The 16,255-nt window shown below is 47.5% G+C and overlaps 4 protein-coding genes across 4 annotated transcripts; 2 read left to right on the top strand and 2 right to left on the bottom strand.

Annotated features, from left to right (window-relative positions):
• Positions 1–117: 117 nt before the first annotated feature.
• UA08_00405 (hypothetical protein) lies at positions 118–1,301 on the bottom strand (the record flags this gene model as incomplete). The annotated part of the gene is made up of 4 exons (XM_020260208.1): positions 118–420; positions 485–789; positions 846–970; positions 1,042–1,301. 4 exons carry the CDS (start codon positions 1,299–1,301, stop codon positions 118–120), a joined length of 993 nt encoding a protein of 330 aa, XP_020124513.1.
• A 679-nt stretch (positions 1,302–1,980) lies between these two features.
• UA08_00404 (Histone acetyltransferase type B subunit 2) lies at positions 1,981–3,572 on the bottom strand (the record flags this gene model as incomplete). The annotated part of the gene is made up of 6 exons (XM_020260207.1): positions 1,981–2,155; positions 2,211–2,696; positions 2,752–3,213; positions 3,269–3,374; positions 3,432–3,494; positions 3,554–3,572. The coding sequence occupies 6 exons, from the start codon at positions 3,570–3,572 to the stop codon at positions 1,981–1,983; spliced, it is 1,311 nt and encodes a 436-aa protein (XP_020124514.1).
• Positions 3,573–4,154: 582 nt separating this feature from the next.
• UA08_00403 (hypothetical protein) lies at positions 4,155–8,448 on the top strand (the record flags this gene model as incomplete). Its single annotated transcript, XM_020260206.1, has 2 exons — positions 4,155–5,874; positions 5,930–8,448. 2 exons carry the CDS (start codon positions 4,155–4,157, stop codon positions 8,446–8,448), a joined length of 4,239 nt encoding a protein of 1,412 aa, XP_020124511.1.
• Positions 8,449–9,724: 1,276 nt separating this feature from the next.
• Positions 9,725–15,947, top strand: UA08_00402 (hypothetical protein; the record flags this gene model as incomplete). The annotated part of the gene is made up of 6 exons (XM_020260205.1): positions 9,725–10,114; positions 10,169–13,431; positions 13,728–13,776; positions 13,991–14,032; positions 14,839–15,625; positions 15,766–15,947. The coding sequence occupies 6 exons, from the start codon at positions 9,725–9,727 to the stop codon at positions 15,945–15,947; spliced, it is 4,713 nt and encodes a 1,570-aa protein (XP_020124512.1).
• Between the last annotated feature and the right edge of the window lie 308 nt (positions 15,948–16,255).

Raw genomic sequence — 16,255 nt, 5'->3', positions numbered from 1 at the left:
TTATCCAGAAAACCTGTTGTTTCAAGAAAGAGAGACATTCCGCGAATAGAAGAAGGAAAAATGTCGCTAAAAATACACCCAACTCATTATATTATTTGGCTAATGTCATAGCTACCCTCATCTGCGGTTGAGGAGGGTCAAAAACTCTTCACGGCTCTTTGCGCTCGATCGCATACAGCCCAGCATACAACTAGTAGTGGTTGTGCTGCTGGTCTTCTGCACTCCACGCATGACCATGCAAAGATGCGATGATTCCATGACAACGCCGACTCCCCGGGGGTTCAGTACTTCTTTGATAGCCAGAGCGATTTGCTTTGTGAGGCGCTCTTGTACTTGTAAACGTCGCGAAAACATTTCAGCCAAGCGGGCTAATTTCGAAAGACCAAGGACTCGGCGATCGGGGATGTAACCAATGTGAATCTATTCCATAAGCGTTAGGTTAGACTGTGTCTGGTAAATAGTTCGATGTTTCAAGTAATCTCACCTTTCCAGTAAAAGGCACCATGTGATGCTCGCATAGAGAGAAGACCTCAATGTCCTTCACAATCACCAACTCATCGTGATCTTCCATGAAGGTGGCATTATTGACTAGATCTCGGACATTTTCCATATACCCCTTGGTGAACCAGAGCATTGCGCGGGCATAGCGCTCTGGGGTCTCTAGAAGACCTTCTCTTTCTGGATCTTCTCCGACGCATTCTAGGATAGTCCTCACCGCTCCAGCTAGCTTCTTTACTCGTTCTTGATTCTGCTCGGGAGTTTCCTCCAGTCGCTCTTTGGTACCGGGGCCTGGACGAGAGTATTAGTTTGTAGAGAGAGGACAGAGGATGCGACAGTCTACGTACATGGCCAGCTTAAGCCGTCGAAATCAATTGGAGGCACCTGCGTGTAGGGACTGGCTGGTCGACTGACAAGACTGGGCGGAGTTGGCGGTCCGGGCCTGTCTCGGGGTTCGCCGTTCCATGTAGGGCTGTGAACAAAACCAACTGGTTACTTCACGACTTTCTCAGAGCATGCAAGACTGGAAATTAAGCTGCTTACCTCGCCTTGATAATTCCATTGGCGTCAAGAGCTGTTTCGCTCACCGGTGGTGCTTCTGCCTCATCCTTTGCCTCCGGGGCTGCCTCCAGAGTGACTGCCCCGCGGAATGACGAGCGGATAGACGAATTCAAGCTTTCGCGCTCGCGAGCGCTGTTAGCAGTACTTGCTGGAGCATGCAGAGGTGAGCTGCCATTTAATAGATGTGATGGCAGCGCTGAGATGGGCTTTGGGCCTAGAGGCGGGGATGTGCCGGAACCCATCGTGACTTCAATTGAGCGATATACTATGATTATCGCGACGGAGATAATGCAGCAGCAGCAGCAGGAAGCAATAGAATGTCAGCCAGAGCAACGAGATAGATGATGAGAGAAGAAAAGGGTAAAATCGAAAGTTGAGATCAAGATAGTTTTCGATAATTAATCGCAATCGGAGCTAAACTCGGACAATGCTTTTTGCCTTTCGGTCAGCGACCACTCCCTTTTTTTTTTTTTTTTTTCCTTCCCTCTCGCTCTCTTTGGATCCCCGCAGTGTAGACTCGCCGGGACTGCCGCTTTAAGGAGATGAGCAGGCGTCCGATGCAGGCCCGGCAGTTGCAGCCAATGAGACACCGTACCGTGCGGCTGCATGCGGCTTAGCTCCCTTGCCGTTCTAGCAACCAACGGCGTTGCATGAGCACTGATAAGCGCCGCCTTTATCGGTTCTATACTGCACGATCATACCAGCTGTTTCTTTTCTTCTCTTTTCGCTTCTTCAATATCTCTACAAAATCCTGACATGACTGCAAGCTCCACGGCAAGCCCTAAATACGATAGCCACGCTACATTGACGAAAGCTAGCATCTCACATCGTTAATTCGTCGTATTGATTCGGGAAACCCTACGTCTTTAGCCGGCAGTACTCTCAAGAAAAGTTTACATTATTTTTTGGTCCAAGCTACTCTCATGCCTCCAGCTCCTCCGTCGGGACATCTCCCAGATCTTTGCCGACAATCGCGTCCGAGACCTTCCATACTTGCATCAGATTGTCTTCTGCAGCAGAGCAAAGCACCCACGGGTCACTCAAGTTCCAGCTGAAGTCGGAAATTCGGTTCGTATGGCCACCGTGCATGAACAACCTACATGGAAAGAGTTAGTACGATATTCTGTACCGCAACGGCTAGAATGACTTACAACTCAGGCGGACCATCTTGGGCATCCTCGGGAGTCTGTTCTTCGCCGGCTCTGCTGACATCCCAGAACATGATCTTGCGATCATAGCTGGCACTAGCCAATACAGATTCCTCGAACGGATGCCACGAAACCGAGGTGACCGATTCTGTATGGCATTCAAGGGCATGCAATTTAGATTTCAAGTTGCGGAGATCCCATAAGCCTATAGATTTATCCGCAGAACCAGTAGCCAGGATTGTTTCTGCAGCGGGATTGAAGGCGATCGCATTAATAGCATCGCGATGTTGGCCCTCTGCGGTAGCTGCTGCCTTTGATGTGTCGGGAGATCGGATGTCGATAATCTGAAGCGTAATGTCGTCCGATACTGTGCCGATGAGGGAGGAGTGGAGAGGATGATATTGAACATCGTTCACGATAGAGGAATGATGTGTGTAGGTGCTTGTTGGTTTCAATGCTTTATTCCCTTTGGTGTATGTTTGCATGTCCCTATTGCCAGTGTTAGTTTGCCATCGCTACACACGCTGAATCCTAGACTACCCACCAAAGCCGGACGGTCTTGTCTTCACTTCCAGTCACCAACTTCCCCTCTACATGCGGACTCCAGCTAAGTCCAAAGCCTTCCTTTGTGTGACCCAAAAGCTCCAACTGGGGATTGACGGTTCCAGTGGGGTGCAGGGGATGCTTAGACCGATCCCATATCATGACCCTACCATCCGTACACATCGTGGCAATGATGTTTGGATTCTGAGGTTGGTATCTCGCTTTATTTACTTCTCCCTTGTGGTCGATCTTTTGGACAATATTGAACTTCACTTCCACGGCGTTCTTCTTTGAATTACCGCCGTAGCCACCGATCTCCCCGCGCTCCTCGTCATAATCGTCTGCTTCTGGATGATTAGGGTTGGGTAATTGAACATGCGCAATTTGTAAATAGTTCTTTGCGTCATTCGATGTGTGAGTTCCAAGCAGTAAGCGATGAGTCGAATAAGGCTTGTCCGGGATCCTGAAAACTCTGTCAGATCGTGGATTTCTAGGCGCACGTGTTGCATTTGACCTACTCTTGTTTATCGGGAAGCCACTGAGTCGTGAGAGTGGGCCATTCCAAGGCAGTGCTCAGGATCATGTCGTAGAGGAAAGGCGCATTTTTCTTCCATGTTTTGTACTCTGTTGAAAGAGTCAGTCGCCGAGAACAACCAAATAGCCTCGCAAAATATAACACACCTTCGTTGATAATCTTCTCCTCATTTCTCTCTTCCTCCTGTTCCTCCTGCTCCTCGATAAAACCTATGAGCATAGTCGTCAATTTGAGCTCCAACCAAGCACATCGCATTGCACTTTCTCACCGTCGTCGTAAGGCTCCATGGCTGCTTGATGTATGTATTGTCACTGCAAAAGCTTTGCGCGTTCTGCTACAAGTCGATAATACAGGGTCAGCAGCTTGGCAAGTGTTGTTGTTTTACTTCTCCGCGAGGCGAAAAGCGAGGCCAGGAGGGGAGCCAACTCGAAGCTCCAGAAAACACGCGGAGCGCGTTAATAGGCACTAAGCCAGTTACGGACTAGACGCATCCAGGATCCGAGCCTTGGAACCCGGAACCGGGGGATAGATATTCCGTGCTGCCGACCCTGCAGCCTTGGCACCGCGGCGGGCGGCCTGAGGCTTGATGCCGCTTCAGCTTCGCCTTGTTGGCACACCTCAAGGCTTCGACAGCTTCATCTATCGCACATCTGAAGATTTTTCTCTTTTCTTTTGTGTGTCGCCTCATCTCTTTTTTTTGTATTCCTCCGACCTCCTCTACGTCTTCAGTCTTTCTATCTCTAATCTCTTGACATCTGCACACTTATCTGAGCTAGTCTCATCCTAATGTCTAGTCGTTGAGTCTTTAGGCGTTTATTTGATTGTCTATACTGTCGCATTTCCAGTCGCCACCACAACCACAAACAGCCATGGGTGTTCCCAAGTTCTTCCGCTGGCTCAGCGAGCGGTATCCTTCGATCTCGCAGTTGATCGCTGAGAATCGCATTCCCGAGTTCGACTGTCTGTACCTCGATATGAACGGAATTATTCATAACTGCACACACAAAGATTCAGATTCGCCCACTTTCCGTATGACCGAAGACCAGATGTTTATTGCGATTTTCAACTACATTGAACATTTATACGGGAAAATCAAACCCAAGCAACTATTTTTCATGGCTGTTGATGGAGTTGCTCCGCGCGCGAAGATGAACCAACAGAGATCTCGACGATTTCGTACTGCTCTCGATGCTGAAACGGCGAAGGAAAAGGCCATTGCTCAGGGCATTGAATTACCAAAAGAGGATGCCTTTGACAGCAACTGTATCACCCCGGGCACTCAATTTATGGCTCGATTGACACAGCAATTAAAATACTTTATCAACAAGAAAATCTCCGAAGACGTGGAATGGCAAGGTGTAGATATCGTTCTTTCCGGTCATGAAGTTCCCGGAGAGGGAGAACACAAAATCATGGAGCAGATTCGCCAGGCCAAAGCTCAGCCAGGCTACGATCCGAACGTGCGCCATTGTTTGTACGGATTGGATGCAGATCTCATTATGCTTGGCCTCCTTAGCCACGATCCCCACTTTAGTCTGCTGCGTGAGGAAGTCACATTTGGAAGGCAGACGCAAAAGAAGTCGAAAGAACTCGAGCATCAAAATTTCTATCTATTGCATCTTTGCATTGTCAGGGAATATCTGGAGTTGGAATTTCAGGATCTGAAGGATAAAAATGATTCCGGCGTCGGTTTTGACATGGAGCGAATTATTGATGACTTTATTTTGATGGCATTTTTCATCGGCAATGATTTTCTGCCTAATTTACCACACATGCACATTAACGAAGGTGCGCTTGGGCTGATGTTTAAGAAATACAAGGAGGCGCTTCCGAAAATGGGCGGTTACGTGAACGAGTACGGCACTATCAACCTAGAGAGACTTGGTATACTTCTCGAGCATATCACAGAATCCGAATTTCGTTTTTTTGAAGCCGAGTATTCAGATGCGAAGTGGATTCGCTCGAAGACTCATGGTGACGACGCAGTGGAAGAGCAAGCCAGCAAAAAAACGCTTACCATCACTCCCTCGCAAAAGCAGCTGCTCAAGGATATTAAACAATATGTGCTTAATCGTCCATCCAAGCAGCATATCAAGCCGTTGGACCTCCCCCCGACACTTCCCGCGCGAGATCGCAAATTTGTTGAACAACTCGCAGATGACTTGCGACTATTGTGGACAACGATAACTGACGAGCATGGCGATAGATTCATCAGACTTCAGCTTCCAGGATCCTCTCTCGCGAATGGAGCCGAAGGTCAAAATGACGAGGAATCAGAGGATGAAGAAGATGAAGAGGCCTCTATGGCTCTTCGCCGAGTTATCAAGAGATATGATAACGCAAAGGTCCATGAACAGACTGCAGAAGAAGCTCAAATGGCCGCGGAGCAAAAATATGAGCAAAAGTTCCAGGAGTGGAAAAACAAGTACTACCAGGACAAGTTCGGTTTCGGCCTCGACAATGAGGCTGAGATGAAAAAATTGACGGAGAACTACGTTCAAGGTCTTCAGTGGGTCTTGTTTTATTACTACAGGGGGGTTGTCTCCTGGCCGTGGTACTTTCAATACCACTACGCGCCAATGGTATCTGGTGTGTATTTTTCTTCAGTACAGCATACATAGTTTTCATACTAATGGTTTTTCAGACGTTAAGAAGGGCCTTGGTGCAAATATTGACTTCAAACTGGGCCAACCTTTCCGTCCATTCCAACAGCTCATGGGTGTGCTCCCTGATCGCAGCAAAAAGATCGTCCCACCTGCTTACTGGGAACTTATGACGTCTCCCGAGTCGCCAATCATTGATTTTTACCCTCGTGACTTTGAGCTCGATATGAATGGCAAAAAAATGGAATGGGAAGCCGTTGTGAAGATCCCCTTCATCGAAGAGCAGCGTTTGCTTTCTGCAATGGCTACTCGAGAACACCTTCTATCTCCGGAAGAGAAAGCAAGGAACGAATTCGGTGTTACACTTAAGTTCACTTACTCCCCCTCTATTGAATTTATCTACCCATCCTCTCTTCCTGGAGTTTTTCCAGATATTCCCCATTGTCGTTGTATCGAAAACATCTATGATCTCCCAACCATGGATGGACTTGAACATTATATTGGGCTTGTCAACGGCGTGAGACTCGGTGCAGCTGCTCTAGCAGGCTTCCCTACCTTGCAAACATTACCGCATGCTGGGCAACTGGCGTTCCACGGTGTTAATGTCTTTCAGCAGGATAGCCGCAAGGAAAGTATGGTCATTACCTTGTTGGCACCCGAGACTAGATCGAATATCGAATTGGCCAAACAAAAACTTGGACGTCGCGTCTATGTCGGTTACCCATTCCTGCAAGAAGCTCTCGTCGTTCGAGTATCTGATGAACTACTTGATTATGTTTTACCTGAAGGAGAAAAACATGTTGTTTCGATCCCACACTCGCCTCCTCAGATAGAGCAGTGGACACGGAAGGCAGACAAGATTGAAGGATACTATAGCAAACGCCTTGGGATGATCATCGGTCCTGTTGAGTCCATGGTCCATGTACAGATGCTCAAGGGCCTAAGGAAGAATGATGACGGTGCAACGATAAAGGAGTTTGCGGACATTCCCGGCCAGGAGACGGATTATGCTCTGCAGCTCATCGTTGACAGCGTTATCAGCGAAGATGAACGCTTTATTGAAAGAGAAGCCCTTCTGATTGAAGATGAATTTCCTGAAGGCTCAAAGGGATTCTTCCTCGGTGAGTTTAATTACGGAAGGCCAGTGCAAGTTACTGGGCATGAAGATGGAAAGGTAAACGGCATGATAGCTGCAGTTAAGGGCAAGGAGCCCGAATTTGGTAAGCAGCACGCCAAGGAGGCAGAAAGGCTGTCACCCTATACGCCATCATTCGCGATTGCAAGGAATCTTCACCTGAATCCTCTTGTGTTGGCTAAAATTACCTCCTCTTTTTCCGTTACAATAGACGGCCAACGTGTCAATCTTGGCCTCAATCTAAAATTTGAAGCACGGAAACTTAAAGTTTTGGGGTACTCTCGCCGAGGCCAGACTGGTTGGGAATTTAGCCAGAAGGCAATTGCCCTTATCCAGCAGTATATGATCAGATTCCCCGACTTTATTGCTGGGATCCAGCGAAATCCGCAGGGTGACAAGTTCGAGCCAACGGACTTCTATCCTGAGGATATTGCGGAAGCGAAGATTAAGGAAATCAAAGACTGGCTTAAGTCTATTGAGGCGAAACATTTTGAGCGAGTGCCTCTAGATGCCGAACAGCTAGACTCTGATGTTGTGAAGCTCATCGAAGTTGACGCGGATCGCCTAGTACAGACCCAAGCTACTGCTGATATCAAGCGAATCAAAGGCGTCCCTCGACAGGCACTGTTGAAACCAGCTGATGTTGAGCACCGACTTGGAAACCAGAGCTTTTCTCTTGGAGACCGCGTAGTCTATGCTCAAGATTCCGGTAAAGTGCCTATTGCCACACGAGGGACTGTTGTCGGGCTTACTCGCACGCCCCAAACAGTCCTTGTTGACGTCGTGTTTGATGTATCATTCATGAGTGGAACTACACTAGGTGACCGCTGCTCCCCATTCAGAGGGCAAACAGTCCCTGTATCTTCTATCCTCAATCTGAGTGATCGACAGCTTGTGGCTGGAACACGGGCTGCGACAAACATGCGAGCACAGAAGGAGCCGAAAAAAGTGGGCTTTGGAGCCCCTCTTGGACCAGGTGGACAAGGTCAATTAAGGGAGGCACACGCTCCTCCTCCATTACGAGGATCTTATCGTGGCGCAGTCTCTGGACAGGCAAATGGACGCGGTGCGCACAGCTCACGAGGCAGTCGTGGTGTTCCCAATGGCAACACCAATCTACCTATTCGCCCTCATCCTAATGCAGAGAATCAACAGAATGGCAATAACTTTCGTGGAACAAGGGGGCGCGGACGCGGCACTCGTGGGCATCAAAATACTAAAGAAAGGTATGTACCATTGGAGAACGGCCACCAAGATGAAGGAGTAGTCCGAGAGAATCCGGACTTTCGGCCCCAAAGCTACAATAAAGTGCCGCCGCCAGCCGGCTTGAATAGAGGGAAAAATGGACGTGGAAGGCATCATGGAACCCGTGGAGGAAATAGTACCAGAGGCAGAGGAAGGGGCGCAGCGTCCAGTGCCGCATAAAATGTTTACCATGATTTTGTATGGCTTCTGTGGGAGTAATATCAAGGTGCCTGATGATCACGATGGAAATGGCACCTGTTACACCAAGTAATCATGAGTCAAGAATAAAGGTTTGCATAGGTGGTATCCGCACACTATGTAATGTCAAATCTGCAAGGATGTAGGTACATCCGCCCGATGGAAATAAAAAATCATGTGAGAAATCCTTGTGCCACTGAGTAATCAGTCTTATGAATGAATAAATGGCGAGGAATTTTCAATGCAAAACTAACTATATTCTTCATAAAATAATCACCCCATACCATGAACTAAGATTTACATGTCACTTTATATGCAGAATTTGAAGCTAAAGTGGTCACCTTATTAGAAACAGATTTTTGGATCTAGTTGATTATTATGTCGTGTAACTGTTCTACTTGACTATTTACTATATCACAAAGCTTGAAGTCCCAGAAAGCTTCATATACCTAGGTAGATCAGTGAAACAAAAATGCCTGATAATCTACAAACCTGGTGAGGAATCATGCAAGCTTCCTGGCAGGGTTTGCCCAGCAAACGACATGCACTTAATACCCTACTTCCTATCTACCCTGCCCAGATGCCAACAGTCTGTTCTTATGTCCAGTGCATCTTGTTTCTATCCGAACGATGCAAACAAGTTTGCCGGCGGCTGCTCCGCATATGGCCCCTCTTCCCATGACGTTCAGGATGATATGTTGTTAGGAATTCGGAAAGCCAGTAATATGAGGTCGACATAGGACATTTTTTCCTTCAATGAAAACGTAACCACCATTCTGTGATGTCGCATGTCCTCTCGAAAGCGCCACCGTAATTGCCGACTTGTTTCCAGATGGGGTGAATGCATTGCGTACCTTGAATAGCAGCCATTAACAGGATACATTGTCCTGGCAGAAGATAAAAAGCAATTCAGGTATATACTTGGCTCTCTATATATGAGAAGCAGAGTGTAGATGCCAAGCCGAGCTCCTTCCCTTCCGCAGTGACGACAAACCACACGCAATAAGCAACTTTTCCTTTTCCATTCCACTCCTTGCCAGACTTCGGTATATTTTTCCCCTTGTATTATATTGTACTATTGATTTCTGCCATGTTCAGGTTGTGATACTTGAACCTCATTCAAACATCGTCCATATTTCCTTTGTGTTTTCTCAATTGATGAATGCGGAAGGAACTTCTCTACACCAGTCATGGTATAAGCCCAAGCAAGCCGCCAGCGAGCGTCGCACCGCCTCGAACCAACAAACGCCCTACAATTATGGATATGCGAAGTACTCCGAAATCGCATGACTTTGACCAACAAACGAATCTGATATCCATACCACAGTTGTCTCCAGATTTGCACGATGCGGACCGGTACTCTTTCCAGGCCGTCGTTACTCTCGTTTGGCCGTTCTCAAGCTCAAATCGCTTGTTTAGCCTTCTGCTCGCCGAGCGAGACTTCCGACTGCGAAAGCAAAACGGGCAGATAAGAGTCACTTTTTGTGGGTTATGCGCAGAAGAGGTCGCCCTCACCAAGGTTGGCATTGGCGACACAGTTACCTTGAGCTTGCAAGGAGCGCAATGGGCAGAATATACAAAAATTCAGTCGACTCCGGGAAAATCACTGAGCTGGGAGCTGCAGTTTAGGAATCGGTTGAAATTTGAGGTACGAAAGCATATGAAACCCTGTTGACCTGCCCGCTAATGCTGTCTCCTCCAGGCAACGAGAAACGGTGAAAAAATCGCTGCTCTTGATATCGACCGACCTTCGTTACCCAGGGAAAGCGATTTAGCTACTGAGCTCTCTACTCCGGTACAATTCAACGATGGTTTCGCCACATCGGACCTATCTCAGGGGAGGTGGGAAACACCTGCATTTCTGCGAACGAAAAGACTCATATCGCGTAGCCCATTATATTCCGAATTCAACCTCTTCGCGGAAGACGATGGATACATTCCAGGCAAGGGTAGAAAAAGGCCAAGATTTAGCTTTCCGAGCAGTGAATGGCGATTAGTGGATGAGCCCGACAGCTTCGTGGAAGAACTTCACGAAAACAACGATAACTGGTTTGATTCTGATGAAGGAGGACTGGATCACGATGAGGAGGATGATGGAAATGCCACCGAAGTTGCACGTGAAGCTGAAAACTCCGTGGAGACCATATCTCACACAACTCCTGCTGGAGGTGCCCCGGGAGGTGATATGCAACTTGTTGGGTCTGAAACGCAAATTACGCCCGCGAACACCACGCACACACCCTTTCAAACCATAGCATCTTCGCCAGAAGAGACTGTTATCCAGCCCACTCTACATAATACGTTGCTTCCTTCAGAAACTCCACACTTGAATCATCTTACCTCTCCTGATCCTGCAACGGCCTCGCCCATCGTATCTACGACTGCAGAAGCTTCTCATCATCCATATGACTGGCATTCTAATTTAACGGTTACTGACTTCCTTGGACACAATGATCGGTCAACTGTTGTCCCAGATGTGTACAACGCGGAGCCCCGGGACAGTGTAGAAATGCACGGTACGAATGCACAAGTTCAAAACACAGGCATCGGGAATATCGAATCAAAAGTAGGGTCAAAATACTCAGAACAAACTACTGCCACCACCATTAGTCACCATGGATCTTCCAGACAAAGCACCCCGCCTGCGGCCGCTTCAGAACCACACGTCTTACATACAGAGCAAATTAATGCTAGTTCGATGGATACCGCAAACCCATTAGACCTTCCAGATTATCATGGCACCAGCAGAGAAACTATTATGAAAGAGGATGGAGAAAGTGAACCGGGAGAGCGACGGCACATTTATGAAATAGCCATCGATACCGACAGACTGAGAGATGTGCAAGAGATCGAAGAAGACAAAGACGATGGACTTGAAGAAAGTAGTGGACGCTTGACAAATCACACGGGTTTGAACGCCGAGAGAGGTAGAGACCATAGCTCTCAGCATTCAGAATCTGAAGATATGATTTATGAGGAAGCTTCGGCCAACATGCAAAAAGCCGAAGCCGAGAATCTTCAACATGGCCACTATACTAATTCCGAAAAGGATGAAATTGAGTTGGACGAGACAGATTTATCTGATGACGCCGAAGACTCCGAGGAGCTCATGTCCGAATTCGAGACTGACATTGAATCTGAAGTGGAAAGTGATGATGAATTCCATAACGAACCGGTTTTAGAGCCAGAAGTTCCACAGCCAATTGTTCATCCAGAAGTCATTGTAATAGACAGCGATAGCGATGATGAGCCTCCTCAATCGAATGCACGTCCGGCCATGCAGGAAAGAATTGCATCTCATAATTCTGGTCCTTTACCTTATATTCATGAAAGTGAGGTTTACCAGTACGATGAATATACGCAAGGGGAGCGACAGGAGTTCAGCGATGCCGAAGATCAAGACGAAGAACGTGATGCAGACGTGTTACGAAGCGATGCCGATCTATACGACTACGAGCACCATAGTTATGAAGATTTGCCAGTTCATGGTGCCTACAGTTCGAATGAAGAATCCCCTAGCAAAGGTTTACAGCAAGCAGAAGATGAGGAGACTTGTTTCGGCGATAGAGGGGAATTCCCTACTGAGCAAAGCAATGCTGAGAGTATAGTTCGGCTTCGGGAAGCCAGGCCAGGCCAGGATACCATGAACTTGGACACCGCGAGAACAAACTCGACACATGAGGCCTTGAGCGATAGACTCGCGCTCGAGACAAAACTTAGAGTGGTTGGAGAGCAAAGACAAATCCGTTCTACAGGTGGCGAAGCGGCTCTTGCCAAGAGTGATGAAAATGATCCATTACTCAAGCAGCATCAATCATTTGTTTCAGGCAGTCAGATATTCGGCCAAGAGCATGATCTGAGTTCAACCACTAATACCCAGCGACTGGTGTATCGAACTGCGTCGCCGAAACCAGTGCCTACACCCTCTTCGGCTCCTAACGACGAACCGTTGTACACAACTGTAGGTATCGAAGCGCATCTTTCTGATGATCATGGGTCTCCATCTGTATCAGATGTTGTTCAATCCGAGACTCCTTTGAATACAGACTATCGTCGTTGGACTGATGGTTCAGATGAAGACACTCAGAAGACCGACAGTCGATCTTTGGATGAAGAATTTGCAACCCACAGCATTACGGGCGAGGACGATGATGCCTTAGAGCACCTTGATGAAGTAGTCCTGGTGAAGAATGATTCTATGCAACCAAGCCTAGATGATACACACCAGCCGCACAATTTTGAGAGACAAGACGAGCTCCCGGTGCGTGACTTGACAGTCTATCCTACTCTTGCTACGCTTCTTGGGTGGCTCAATAAGACGATCGATATTATCTCGGTAGTTGTGGACATATCACCCGCTGAACCCGCGGCACCTGCTTCAGGAGAATACCGTACAAGGCTTCGAATAACCGATATATCTATGGCAGGTACGTCAATCGTTGTGGATATAGCTCAACCTTACGAATCATCTATATCTGCAATAGCTGAAGGGGACATAATCATGCTCCATAATTTCGAGGTCCAGAGCTTCGATGGTTCATTAAAGCTCCTAGGCGTTGATGGCAGTGATTGGGCTATTTTCCGCGACGTAGAGGACAAATCTCGCGTCACAAATCCAATGATGACTTTTGGCGAGCGAGAACATGCATACGTAAACACGCTGCAATGTTGGTATTGCGAGGACGGCGCTGCCATGGCGGCTGATCACATGTTACAACTCTCAATTGGCCAGGAAGACAAACAACCTTCGCCTTTTACGGTAGCCTCCAGTGATGCAGGCAGTCTAGATTCGCGTGCAAGCGGATCGGTCTCTCGACCTCGTGCACGGCGGAAAAAGAGCCACCGCCGGATCACAATACACGAACTAAGAGATGGGCGGAGATACACGGACTTCGGACCTCAAGGTAGTGGCCTTATACATGAACTGCGGGATGGCACGGTGTATGCACACTCATTTGGAGAAGTGTGAGTCTAGTGATACGCGGGTCAGAAGTATGGGCAAAGAAAGAAGCCCTGCTTAGGAGCAGAGTAGTTTATATCAGTGTTAATTGTACATAGTGAGAAAATATAATATTATGTTATTATTGATTTCACGACAAGTCCTTGGCCTAAAACGACATACAAAAATGGAAATCTGCTAGGTGGATTGTGCGAATAGGTTACCGGCAGCTGTCTTTGTAGCCTCTAGAAGCTTTAGTTAGCCACGGATGAGCTTTTGCAAATTGTGATATATTTTCATCAGAATACAAAAACATTATCAGACTTTGCCTTGACATCTCATTCTCAACCAGCAGCCTTACAAACAACAAGGTGAGTGCAAAACAATGTGCGGTTGAGGCTCAAATTACCATATGCTCATGATTCTTCATCTGAGTGCTTTGAAGACGAAGAGAAATACACATACCACAGGACCCCAGGTGTTTCCACGAATTATGCTCATTCAAAACCGCAGTATCATCGTATACCCCAGCGACTATGATAGTATGCTAGCTGTAAATATAAGAATTAAAAAAAAATAAAGTAGGCTTGTCCCGTCACTCAGGTCATCAACGCATCATGGGAAGCTGTAAGGTAGCCCTCGTGATGATGGTTTTATATGCGTAGTTGGCTTTAAAGCCATTAATCTTGACACACACGTTGAAATCACCAGTGCTGTGGTAAAAAGTAGAGAACTGGCGATAGTTTAAGCCGGTGGTCTTGGGTTTTTTGTTAAAGAAAAGAAAAGGAGGAAGAAAAAGAGCGAGCGAAATCTTCAAAAAATACTCTGCAGTCCAAGTGGAGCTAGTGGCTGGTCGGGCGGACAGCCGGGGCAGAACGATGCCGATTGGCGCTTACGCTTACCGTAACGGTGCGGCAGAAGATCGGCGAAGACCAGCAATTATGCCGGTAAACCGCAATACGCGATCCATACATAAATTACAGGCTTCTCGAACACCTCAGGCCAATAATAAATCCAACTCCATCCCATCCCACTGCAAGCATCCCTCGCAAAACTTGACTACCTTCGCCTCCAACGACTCCCCCACGCCTTTTCGCTTCCATTTTAGCTTCGTGAATATTTATATACCGTCCTCCTCGAGCCTCACCCTGAATATTCCTGAATCAAACGACGCCGCCAATTGACCGCTATTGCTATTGAATATTGGTGTTCCGTCTTTTCGCTTACCCTGTCAAAACCCCAAGCTCGGTGCTGCTTGCTTCGCTTTTGAGCAATCGAATGATCGTTGACTTCTCCGAGCTGTCGTAGCCGCCGTCTCGATGGATCAAGCAAATTTGTGGACTCGGAGATCAAAGTGCGTATTCTTTTTATTTCTATTTTTCCCGCTTTTTCAGTTCTGATATCCAGTATCTTTGCTGCTGTCATACTCAAAGTTTCCGCTTACTGACAGTGCGCATTCATGTAGCGCAAACAAGCTGTCTCTGTCCACAGCCAGTGACAAAGACGGCAACTCACGACCAGAGCTCCCTCGGACCCATTCATCGAAGCGCTTCGGACCCGACAGTTCCCACGGACGATCTAATCCCTTCAACGTCATATCCCCCCTCTCTGGCGGTGTCTCATCTCCATCCGCAGGTGCATCAAACGCCTTCGGACTTGGTTCTGGCGCATTTGCTTCTTTCGGCTCGTCCACTAAGACTCCCAAAACACCAGGAAGCGCCTTCGACCTCGGCTCGGCCAAAGATAAGCGCGATATAAGCGAGCAGGATACTGCAACCACAGGAAATATCCGTTCCAAATCTTCCTCTTCATCATTAGATACCGCCTCCACATCAACAACCAAAGATCATCCACTGAAATCAACGTGGATTGTCTGGTACCGTCCTCCAACTCCGAAATACTCTGACTACGAGAAGTCAACTATTGCTCTCGCATCTATATCGTCTGTAGAAAGCTTCTGGTCGATCTACTCGCATCTGAAGCGTCCTTCCCTCCTTCCTACCGTTTCGGACTATCACATCTTTAAGAAAGGCATCCGCCCCGTTTGGGAGGATGAGGCTAACAAGCGTGGTGGAAAATGGATCATTCGCTTGAAAAAGGGAGTGGCTGATCGCTACTGGGAGGACCTCCTTTTGGCTATAGTCGGTGACCAGTTCGCCGAGGCCGGAGACGAGGTCTGCGGTGCAGTCTTGAGCGTCAGGAGCGGCGAAGATGTGCTGAGTGTGTGGACTAGAATTGATGGCGGACGAAATATCAAGATAAGGTATACATATTCCCCGTGGATAGATTGTATTTATCAACTGCCAAGTTACTCATTGCTACTTATAGAGAAACGATAAAACGATTGCTGGTTCTACCAGCAGACACCAACATAGTCTGGAAGAGCCACGATGACAGTATCGCCCAAAGGTCGGCTATAGACCAAGCTAGACAAGAGAAAGCTGCGTCGAACACTACTCACCATCATGGTTACCATCATGGAGGCAATGAGCGCCGGAGGGGTGGTAACAACGAGGAGTCTTTTGCGGATAGAAGCAAATGAATGGCGTCTTGGTATTTTTGACTCTGCAAAAAAAAAGGTGGTAATCTCTGGTTGATACGGCCCTGTATAGTAAAATTTCTTCAACACATGGTGTTCGATTCAACGTTTTCTGCGGGTTTTGGGTCATTCCTGCTTTTTTTTTTTTTTCGTTTCTGATTTCCGGACTTGGATGGGTTGGCAGCATGATCGAATGGCTACGAGTGGGGGATACTGGAAATACATCATATTCTGAGCAATTACGGAGTGATTGTTGGGCTTCTTATATTGTATTCGCTGATTCTTGCTGCATCTGACAAGATGTACTTGCT

This window comes from Talaromyces atroroseus (genome assembly GCF_001907595.1).
Source record: "Talaromyces atroroseus strain IBT 11181 chromosome Unknown scaffold_0, whole genome shotgun sequence".
Classification (NCBI taxonomy): Eukaryota; Fungi; Ascomycota; class Eurotiomycetes; order Eurotiales; family Trichocomaceae; genus Talaromyces; species Talaromyces atroroseus.
This window is presented reverse-complemented; position numbering and strand designations above follow the sequence as displayed.